The 11,726-nt window shown below is 40.3% G+C and overlaps 1 protein-coding gene across 6 annotated transcripts in view; it reads right to left on the bottom strand.

Moving 5' to 3' along the window:
- Positions 1 to 250: 250 nt before the first annotated feature.
- The window catches only part of LOC132795160 (uncharacterized), a 125,323-nt gene continuing 113,847 nt past the window's right edge, over positions 251 to 11,726 (bottom strand). The window contains exons 2-4 of one of the 6 annotated variants that reach the window (XM_060805700.1): positions 9,545 to 9,696; positions 8,756 to 8,956; positions 251 to 1,002 (exon numbers count right to left, since the gene is read on the bottom strand). In XM_060805700.1, the coding sequence (XP_060661683.1) occupies positions 539 to 1,002; positions 8,756 to 8,956; positions 9,545 to 9,620 (741 nt within the window). In that variant the 5' untranslated portion in view covers positions 9,621 to 9,696 and the 3' untranslated portion in view covers positions 251 to 538. Of the gene's footprint in view, positions 1,459 to 2,674; positions 7,241 to 8,755; positions 8,957 to 9,544; positions 9,697 to 11,726 lie in introns of those variants that run through there. The other 5 variants (XM_060805695.1, XM_060805696.1, XM_060805697.1 and 2 more) reach the window with 5 other exon arrangements.

The following is an 11,726-nucleotide window of genomic DNA, read 5'->3' as shown; positions in this document are numbered from 1 at the left end:
AACTACACACATTAATACCAGATTGTTCACTAAAGCAATTGAGAGTCGACTAAACAACTTTGATGATTCCTAACTTATCGCAACAAAATTGTCAGCTTTTCTATTATTATTACTATGAGTAAAGTGTTTAATAAGTATTCAAAAATATAAAATTCATTCATGAAATTTACTTACTTAGCTTCTTCTTACCAGTTTAGTTGAGGCTGAAAAAGGGGAAATCGGAGGAGAAGCATGAAAAGACTTTGCAGACTGGCTTTCAATTCTTACGTATTTCTATTTACAAATTTATTGAATTTTCTGTAGAGTTTGTTTGTTTAGCAAATTTGTCATTCACAATTTTGAATTGTTGTTGTTTTGTTTGTTGTTGTTGTTGTTGTAATATGAACTGTATAATTACGAGTACTGTTATAATAATTGTATATGTAGTTGTGTCTTGTGTGTTTTTTAATTGAAATGCCTCCATTTTGATTGAGAATAAAAGTATAAAAATTGGATGTGCCTCCAACGCGTGGCTGCTTCCCTCCTCCTTTTCCTCAGCTTATTTGCCGTAGTTGTTGTTGTTGTAGTTGGACCCTTGAGTGGGATAACTGGCTCCTCCTCCTCCGCTGTTGCTGCGCGACGACGAAGGATTCTCGCTGAAGAGACCGCCGAAGTTCTTCGAGTTGAAGATCTCGCCAAGAGCGCTGGCAGCACCACCGCCACCGCCGCCGCCAGAGTTGCCACCAGCTCCGCTGAGCAGGCTGCCAAGGAAATTGCTGGCGCTGCTGCCACCGCTTCCACCTCCTCCTCCTCCACCGCCACTGTTGCCGGCACCGGAGAGCACAGAGCCAAGGAGACCGCCGAGAATGTTGCTGCCAGTCGAAGAGCCACCCGATGAGCCACCGCCAGAGTTGCCACCGCCATAGCCGCCACTTGGCTGATACGGCTGATTGCCACCGCCTCCGTTATTCGGCTGATTGTTGCCATTGGAGCCGCCGCCTTGGAGTTGCTTGGCTATTTGGCCTGCAATGATACCGGAGACTGCTTGACTCACCGCCGGATTCGAGAAGAAGTTCGAGAAGAAGCCGCCCTTTTCCTTGGGCTTCTGAGCAGCGCCACCGCCGCCATTGTCATAGCCAGGGGCGGGCGGAGTGTAGCCAGGCGAAGGCTGATAGCCACCGGGAGCGGGTTGGTAACCGCCGTGGGGGGGCTGATAGCCACCGGGAGCGGGCTGATAGCCGCCTTGTCCGTTGTAGCCGTTGTAGGGATTGGGATTGTAGCCACCGCCACCGCCACCGCCGTTGTTTGTGGGCAACGAGGGATAGAGACCGTGACCGCCAGCCGAGAAGCCGCCACCATATCCACCAGATGCGCCTCCGCCACCGTAACCAGCTTGTCCCTGACCGCCAGCATCTGCCTCAGGCAGCGGAGCACTCGGCGAGTTGGGCGCAAACGAGTTGTGCGTGTTGCCGCTGCTCACTGTGCGTTGCCGCAATCGTTATCGTTATCGTTATCATCATCATCAGCATCATTGGCAGCAGCAACAGCAACACAGCAGCAAGCAGACGCGTGTTAGCCACAATAAGCAACAACAAACCAAAATAAAAAAGAACAGAGAACAGAAAAAGGGAAAACACAAAAAGCGTTTAGAAATCAAAAGCACATAAAAAACAAAACATACAAATTATATACGAAATTTAATTCTATGTATGAATGGCAAGCACAAGATGCTGTTAGGGGGGGAGAACAGGGAGCGGAGGGGAGAGTTTTAAAGAGGGGTGACAGGGAGGCTGAGAGGGGAGTCAATATCAAATGCTGGGTATGCGGGCGTTTTTTTCTTTTTTTTCGTTTCGCTTTTTTGCTTTTACTTAGCTTAAGTTTCATTACAGTTGCTCGTTATTCACTTTGATTAGCTTTAATGCATTTGCTTGCCTACTATCGATACATTTATCGAGTTATCGCTGCAGCTTGCTTACTATCGATACATTTAATGGTATTATCGCTGCAACTTGTTTACTATCGATACGTTTAACGTGTTATCGCTGACTGCTATCGACAGATTTCTTGTGTTATCGCTGCAACTTGCTTACTGTCGATCCATTTATCGCGTGGTCATTGCAGCTTGCATACTATCGATACATTTATCGTGTTATCGCTGACTACTATCAATAAATGCATCGTGTTATCGCAGCAGCTTGCCTACAATCGATGAATATATCTTGTTATCGCAGCAGCTTTCCTACAATCGATACGTTCAGCGCATTATTGTTGCAGCTATTATTCGCTCAACTCTTTTAGACATACGCGCCTTTTTATCTACATAAAGTGAAATGCATTGCATTTGATCGTTAATCTTTATAATCGTTAAACTAATCGTAATCGTAGCTACTGTGCTTAAGGACCATTTGATAAATGCATCGATAACTTTGATCAGCTGCAGCGTAAATTTCGTTTTATTTGACTTTTTTCTTTGCCAATTGTATCGTTGTCAATTGTCTATCGTTATCGTAATCGATAGTTGATAATTATTAATAATATTATTGTTACATATGTACGTATGCATTTTGCTTTATCGAATCGATAATTGTTTAGTGTCAGTATTAGTAATCGTTACAGTTTATCGTTTATCGCAATTGTAATCGTTATCGTTATCGTTCATCGTTATAGTTAATGCAACATTTAAATTCTACACAACTTTGAGTTTGATTTTGTTTCGTTTTTTGTTTTGTTTTTGTTTTTTTTTTTTTTTTGTATCGCTTAGTTCTTATAAGTCTTCTCTGCCGTTTTTTTCGATTAGTAAATTTGTTTTTTTTTTCGGTTTTTTGTAATATTTTTGTTGAAATGTTTATAACTATATAAGTATATCAGTAATGTTAAGTATATCAAGTATATATTTTTCGGTATATATATTTGTATATATGTATTATATACTCTTATAAATGCCAATGCTATTTACAACGCCAAAGTTATCATCAGAGTTAAGAGTGTGTGTCTGAGAGATTGAATATATATATATGTATATATAACATATATATATATATATGTATATATTGAATACCACTAAGATTATTTGCTAGCATGCACATCGGGGATTGCTGTATATGTATGTATTTATTTCGGGTTCTTTTCGATTAAAGTATATTCGATAAAAATGCTTTAGTTAGTTCTTTAATACTGTTCATGGCAGTTTTAGTTGGGTTTCATTCAAAGTGATGCTGTGACTGTGTGAGTATGCATGTGAGTGTGAGTGTGTGTAAGTTTTCCAGTGTTAAGCACTGTTCCCAGATGGTTTTTTTTTCGGCCGTTCATAACTTTAACGGCGTCTTTTCGATTCGCAGTTCCCAGAACAAAAATCTTTGAAGCGTTTCAATCTATTATTCCGAACTCATATCGGTAAGTAAAGAGAAGCATCAAAAAGGATAATTTAAAAAAAAAACTTCAAAGGGATTTTCTCTTGTAGAGAAATAGCATTAATTTATGTTATGGTGTGGTCATACATTGTTATTTTTTTTACCATTTTACCATGCCAAATTTAGATTCATAAATGCTGCCAAAAAACGGTCACTCTAAAATTTGTCGAACTTGCGAAATATTGTATTCAAGATTTTGCTCATCTGGGAATAGCGCTTTATTCAATAAATAAATATCGACAAAAAATAATAACAACAACAGTATTCGATGTCGGACGGAGTAAATATCTTCGGTTGTTCATGTTTTTTTTTCTTTTTCTTTTCCCACTGTTTAAAGTTCATTTATTTATGCGTTAATAAATTCATGTCACAAATAATACGAATACATCGAAATAATAGTAAAATAAACATGTCGAAATTGATCGACTAGCAGATACCCTGTAACAAAAGCCAGTTTAAGCTATTGTTCTCATAAAATGTTTTATTTAATAAACGAATTGAACAAGCAACAAAAAAAAACAATGGAACAATGGAACAACAAACAATATCGAATATGTTTTCTAATATTTCCAGTGGCTGTTGTCGAACGGCAAAAAATATAATAATTAACTGCTTTTTGTATCGTGTTTGTGTATGTTTGTCTGTGTGTGTGTGTGGCATGCAATATGTTGCATGTTGCAAATGTTTTTTGTTGCTATTGTTGAATGAATGCGATTTGATTCGAGTTTATTTATTGACACTTTTGGCTTTTGAATATGTTTCGTAGTTAGATCTCATTGTTCATCTTCTGTTGTGTTGAATCCATGTTTTCTCGTTTTTTTTTTGTTTTTTCTTCTGTTTTTTGCTGGCAGTTTTTGCTCAAGTTTCGTTTATACAATTGTGTATAGTTTTATTTGGTTTTCATTTAGGTATTTTGTTTTCATTGTTTGCCTGAAAGCGAGTTGTTCTTGTTGTTGTTGATTTCCATTCAATTCGCTCTCTTAACTCTACTTTCCTTTCGTTAGTTTAGATACACATCGTTGTATATATATGTATGTGTGTGTATTTAATATATATGTATATATTTATGTAAAAAAAAACACATTTATACTTTAGTTATTATTATGTTTAGTTGTGCACTTTGTGCACAGCTCACTTTTCTAAATATTCTGTTTTTTTTTTTTGTTTTTTTGATTTGGTTTTTTCAATTTGCTGCAGTCTAAAAAGCAACTTGTTATGCACTTTGATTGACATGCGTGTGTATTCGTATTTGTATCTACAACAACTCTGAATAGGCCATCAGCAACAGCAACAGTAACAGCAACAACAACGGGGCAATGATAGCCCCGAAATGCTTGCGTTGAGTTTACCACAAAATTCGTAGCATCAACATCAACAAAAATGAAATTAACATCAACATCAAAGCTGTTATCTAACCAGGACATGCACACAACTGACCATCTATATGTGTGTGTGTGTGCGAGAGAGAGTGTGTGTGTGTCTGCCTGGACCAAGGTCTGCGGCTGGTCGAGGCACTGGACTAAGCCCGAAATTAAATTCCAATTTAATTGAGCTGCAAAAAACAGAATGAGAGAGAAGTGCAGCCAGAAAGAAGCTTTTGACACAGCCAAACGGACAGACGAATGGACAGACGGATGGACGGACGGACAGACAGACTGATAGTTAGACCACACAAATGAACTAATATACACACACACACACACACACATGAACAGAGAGATAAAGACTGGCACAAAGCGAGCACAATATTAAATTGAAATTACGTATAAGCACTCCTCATCTGTATGTGTGTATGTGTGTGCGTGTGTGTGTGTGTGTGGCAGGCAAAGAATGTGCTAAAGAAATGCAGCAAAATACTTGTACACACAATATATTGTATCCACTTGCAGTTTTAACTTGCTACATTATGTTGCTTATTTAAATATATCCAATTACTCCTCGACTCGACTGTCATAGCAGTCAGCTTGCAGTTGCACGCGCACGACAAGGAAATAGCATAGCTGTCAGCTTCGAATTACTTCAGTAGATGCTTCAGAATCAGGGAAGTGTAGTGTGAGTGTCATAGCTGCCAGCTTTCACTTACACTTGTAGAAGATTAAAAGTGAGTGTCATAGTTGCCAACCTGCACGTGCATGCTTAGAAAAGTTGAGGGACTACATAGCCAGCTTGCACTTGTGGGTTTAAAAGAGTACGAGTGAGTGTCATAGCAGCCAGCTTGCACTTGCATGTTTAGAAGAGTAAAATTATCGGTCAGTCTGCACTTGCGCAACAGAGTAAGATTGAGTGACATATCAGTCAGCTTGCACTTGCATGTTTAGAAGAGTAAGATTGAGTGACATAGCAGTCAGCTTGTACTTGCATGTTTAGAAGAGTAAGATTGAGTGACATTGCAGTCAGTTTGTACTTGCACGTTTAGAAGAGTACAATTGAGTGACATAGCAATCAGCTTGCACTTGCATGTTTAAGAGAGTATAATTAAGTGTCATAGCTACCAGTCTAAGATTGAGTGACATAGCAGTCAGCTTGTACTTGCACGTTTAGAAGAGTAAGATTGAGTGACATAGCAGTCAGCTTGTACTTGCACGTTTAGAAGAGTAAGATTGAGTGTCATAGTCGTCGGCTTTTACGCCATAGATGCCAGCTTTTGCGCATTTCACATGTTAATTACATTCATTATTGCTTGTTGCTGCTGTTGTTTCTGTTTGCTGCACTGTATGCCCTTAATTGTAACTTAAACTAATGCCCGTAAACCAAAAAAAAAAGTAGTGTAAGGATTGTGGGATAATACAACTGAAAAGCAAAGCAATGGGATTCTTCTGTTGTTTTGTTGCTGTTTTCTCTTTTTTGTTTGCACATAATATTGATCGTCGTCGTGTTTTGCGTTGCAGAATTTGATTGATCAAATGTGGATCGTCTGCTGCTGTCGCTTGCATCTTATTACGTGCTGCCGATGCTGACAATGTTCTCGTAGATATTGTTGTTGTTGTTATGAATTCTATTTAACAGCAGCAGGAGCACAGCGAACAGCGTGATCAGTCCGAATTGTGGAGCATCGCTGAGACGACCCGCTGCCGAGGGATGCGCCTGGGTCTGGCGATTGTAGGGATTCTGTTGATTCTGGTTCTGATACTGAGGCGGCGGCTTATTGTACATGTTCGCATTGGTGTGATGGGTCTGATAGCCCTGATAGTTGCTGCCATATGGCGCCAGACCGCCGCCGCCGCCACCCAAGATGCCCATACTCGAGCTTGGGAGACCGACGCCGGCCCCGATGCCAACATTGGCACCGCCACCGCCGACGCCACCGCCGCCTGGGGGGCCGCCAGTGCCGGCGGGGCCCGAGTAGAAGGGCAGCTGACCAAATACGAACGGTGGATTGTAGGGATTCACCGGCTGCAGGCCATGCATGGGATATCCGGGATTGAGGACGCTACCTGGATGATTGGGTTGGGGAAACTGTTGAAACGATGGCGCTTGCGTGGGTGAATTGTATGGAAAGATGGGCATATTAGGGATGATGGGCATGTGATGCTTGGCCCCAAACACATAATGCGGATCGATGCCCGTTGCCGAGGCACCCGCAGCCCCGCTGTTGCCCAGTCCCCCCGCGTCGCCACCTTGCGATCCCTTCTGCGACCCTTGGCCGCCATTCTGTTGGCCACCTTGACCGCCTTGGCCGCCCATCGATGAGGAGCCGCCGTTGTTGCCACCCGACGATTGTCCCCCATTCTGATGATGGCCATTGTTATTGTTATTGCTGTTGTGACTGAAGTATGTGTAGGTGTTAAGTGTGGGATTCGATGATGCGGGCGCAAATATGTTATTCTCAGGTCCCGTATTCAAGCTGGATCCTATTTATAACCAACCAAAACCAGTTACCAGTTACCAGTTACCATTACCATTCCACGAGTGCGTGAGCGATTAGATAGACAAACAGAGAGAGAGAAAGAGAGAAGAATATGGAACACATTGCGGTTAGTTAGGCGCAGAAAGCGACGCGCGCATTGCTGCGACTGCAGAGCGAGTGAGACGACACGACAACTGCAGTTGCTTTTGCTGTTAATGAACTTCTGCTGAGCACAGACTATGTTAAGTGAATAACAGAGTACAAGGCTGTTATTGACCACTGTTATGTCTTTACATAATCTTTTCGTTGTATGATCATTCAGTTATATCAATTTATGCAGTTGATCAGTTAATGGAAAATAATTGTGAACGTATTTATGCACTATTAATTGATTTATGTACATTTTTCATACGAACCCATAGTTGGATATGAAACAATAAATAGTGAAACTAAAAAGTATAAATAACAAGTACGAATATATAATATATAGATATGTATTATTTATAGATATTATTTTTTTTATTAGTTTACATATTTATAATTACGTAATTTTGTACTTTATAGATTTTCTTTTTTATTTTTATTATTAATATGTACGTATTTATTCGTAAATAATTGAATTATTTTCCAAAAGCAACTCTTTACCTTTCAACTGTTAACCAAGAACTTAACATAGTCTGTGTTTAACAGCTTGCAGTTAACAGCAATTGTCATCATAACATAAGAGAGCTCTGCTCCACTGCAGATCTCATTTTATGTTATTAACAGAGTCGAGCGCTGTTATTGAGCTCGGCTCATGTAAACAGCAGAAGTTGGCAGCAATCGCAGCGAATACGCGCGTATGAATATGTATGTGTGTGTATGTGTGCTTGTGTTGAGTGAGAAAGAGAGAGAGAGCGAGCAGAAGCATGGTGTAAAGGTATGCATCAACATATACATACATAGAAATCTTATGTACTACACATTAATACGGAGATGATGTACGTTCAAAGTGCAGCTCAATGAGACAAGGAATGAGCGAGAGCGAGAGCGCGAGTGAGAGAGTGCGAGTGCGAGTGAGAGAGTGCGTTTTTCTTTTGTTGTTGTGATGAACGAACTTAACCAATGATCGAGTGAGTGAGTGAGTGAGATATATGTGTATATATATTACGAGATAATCGTGTGTAAGTATGTGAAGAAGCAGAGCACGTGTGTTGAAAGTGTGTGTGTTTAAAGCTCTTTTTTTCGATTGTTGTTGTCGTTGTTGTAGTTGCAGTTGTAAGTGGATTTCCATTAAATTATAAATATATATATTCAAATAAAAAGCAAATGATAAAAGGGGGGTGTTGGTGGTAAGTGAGGGGGGGCGGGGGCGAAGAGAGTAACTTGTAGAACTGCCCTCGCAAATTTCTGATTTGCAAAACGTCTGTCACGAGTCGCGAGTGATAAAAGCACGAAGTTGGGAGTAAACGACGAGTGGCGAGAGCGAGAGCGAGAGAGAGAGAAAAATGAAAATGAAAACGTAAACGTAAATAAATACCTGAGGGATTAACCGCAGACGATGGGGACGAGGGATTCGCCTGGTGGGTGTTGCCACTGGAGGAGCCGCCGCTCTTGCGTTTGCAAGTCGGATAACTGCCGCAATCCTTGCCATCGCGTTGATTGTAGCTGCACGAGTCGCTGGTGATCACGCACTCCTCGTTGGGCAGGCAACCGATGTCGCCGCAGCCGCGTCCATACTCTGCGAGCGGTGAGAGCGAGACGGACACACAGTATCGCAGAAGGAGAGACGGAGATGAAGACAGAGACGAAGACGAAGACGAAGACGCAGAACGAGAGGAAGACGCAGACAAAAAGTCGTGTGTGTTTTTGTTGTTGGGGAAGTTGTTCAGTGTGTTGTAGTTGTTGTTGTTGTTGTTGTTGTTGTTGGCAGTGGGGGGAAAAGAAAAAGTTGAAAACAGAAATAATAGGACAAATTAAAAATGGAAATTCGGTGGAACACGTTGACGATCGTCATCATATGATGAAGTTGATGCAGATGTTCGTGATGATGTTCATAATGATGATGATGATGATGATGATGATAAGTAGTGATGATTACACAGTACATTTATTACACACAGAAAGAAACAGAGAGAGAGAGAAAGAGAGAGACATATAAAGAGAGAGAGAGAGAGAGAGAGAGAGAGAGAGAGAGAGAAAAGAGACAGAGAGAGCGAATACTCGAAGGGACACAACAGAGAACGCGAGAGACACAGATAGAGAGAGAGAGAGAGCGACTACGAGTGATACGAGAGATACGAGTGCGGACTATATTACGTATACGTACTGGAGTAAGCATCCACTTGACTGAGCTGCAGCAGCGCCGCCAGCAGCAGCATGAGACTAAGGCGTGTCACGCCCATATTTCAGCACAATCTGTCCAGAAAGCAAGTCCAAAAAGAATCCACACAATAATCAGAGACGCTGTTACTTTTGCTGCAACGAAAGAGAGAGAGAGAGAGAGAAAGAGAGAAGGTAAATATTGTATAAACATGCTTTGGTACTCGTATTTATTTATTTATGCCACACAACCTGGACCCAGGACTGTGTGTTATTTGGCAAGCCAAGTTTATTTATCACATTGACAGCTGGGCTCAAGTTCATTGCGGTTATTTGCCTCAGTCTCAGTCTCAGTCTAAGACTCGAGTCACATTCTTAGTCTCAGACAGACGCAGTTGCCACAGACCAAATGGCGTCGCATTTGTTTGGCGCAGCTATCGCCAAAGTCTGCTTTCCCATTCCCTCCGCATATGTGGCACTCCCCCCCAACCCCATCTTTGCCTCTTGCTGCAGCTGCTGCTTCAGCCAGCCAGCCACATTTGTTGTTTCGAAAGTGTCAAAGCATCAGGGAGCGAGGCGTGGCCTACGCCCACCTCTCTGCGTATCTTTATTGTTAGCCTCAGGCAGCAACAACAACAAAAACTACAAGAGCTCTCGATATATTCATATTGTTAAGCAAAAATGATAGGCAGACATTTTCATTAAATGAAGTTAACGTAAGAAAAAATCATTGATTGACTAAATGATTGACAAGCTGATTGATTGATTGACTCAAGTACAAATCTCTTGTTTCATTTTAACTATTTAAATCATTATTTTTCATAAGGATATAAAAAAAAAGCATAAAGAATTTCGACAATTAAATTGTAGTTTATTGGCTGATTGATGATGATTGAATGGACTAAAATTCTCAAGTTGGGTGTCAACTATCTTAAAATATACAAAGTTATGGCAACAAAATATTAAATTTAATTTTAAGTTATACTGAAAGCTATATTTGTTATATTAATAAATCAATTTTATTAAATTCCAAATTGGGGAATCTTAAAATATACAAAATTAATAATAAATTATTTATTACAAATATACAAAAAATATACCAAAGTCTATTTTTGGTATATCTATATACTACTGCCTTCAAACAAACAGAATATACCTTGGAATACAAAATATACCGAATAAAATACCAAAAGGTATATTCAGTATATCGATATCGATTATTACACTAAAATATACCACAGAATACACAAGAAACTAAAGAAAATGCCGTATAAAGTTATTTCCCATATAATGATTGACAATGATTGACTGATGAAATGATTGACAACAGCGTTTGCAATTCTTAAATTACTCTTCAGCAAAGATTTTCAAGCATTTGATGCACTTCTTTTGCCTTTGCTGATCAGCAAGCTAAATAACAAACGTAAATAATTAAAATATGCAAGTCGATTGATTGATGCAATTGGAATTCTTAAATTGTGTTTTATCCATCATCTTTTGCGATAATTCATTAACAAGACAAATACAGAAATACAGATGGAAACCCTTTTGGCAGATTGTTCGCTCTTGGCACGCTTTAAGTAAACTTTCCGCGCAAAGTTGAAAGCAGAAATTATTTGAGCTGCTTATTGGTGAAAGAACTCATCGAATACGCTCAATAGCCGGCGGCAATTGGCAAACGCTTTGGCTTTGGCTTTGGAGCAGTGTTGGATAATGCCAAAAGGAAGCGATTTTGCTTTCGCTTTTGCGATTTGCAAACAACATTTTCAAATGTGCTTCAATGGCTGCAAAAATGTACAATTCATTGTGAGATCGCAAGGAAGGAGAGAAAGACGGGAGGGAGAGGGAAAGCAATTGCTGTTTTGCCGCTCAACATGTGGCACATGAATTGAATGCCACTCTCTCGCTCTCTCACTCTCTCACTCTCTTACCCTGTCCCTCTCTGTCTCGACAAATGTGCCACATTTCAAAAGCAAACAATTTAAAGAACTTTTCCATCATTTCGGGCCACGCTCGGAACTCAGAACTCGAACCTCGAAGCTGGGGCAACTTTTTTTGTTCTTGTTGTTGTTGCGGTGGAAGAGGAAGGGGAAGGGGGAATGGGGAGGAATGCAAAATGTTTGGATGCCTTCAAAAGCTCCATTTCCATATTCAAATTGCCGCAAAAATGACGAGGCAAGTTGCCAGCC

The sequence above is a fragment of the Drosophila nasuta genome, chromosome X (assembly GCF_023558535.2).
Source record: "Drosophila nasuta strain 15112-1781.00 chromosome X, ASM2355853v1, whole genome shotgun sequence".
NCBI classification, from domain to species: domain Eukaryota; kingdom Metazoa; phylum Arthropoda; class Insecta; order Diptera; family Drosophilidae; genus Drosophila; species Drosophila nasuta.
Note: the sequence above shows the minus strand (reverse complement) of the source record. Positions and strands in the feature narration are given on the sequence as shown.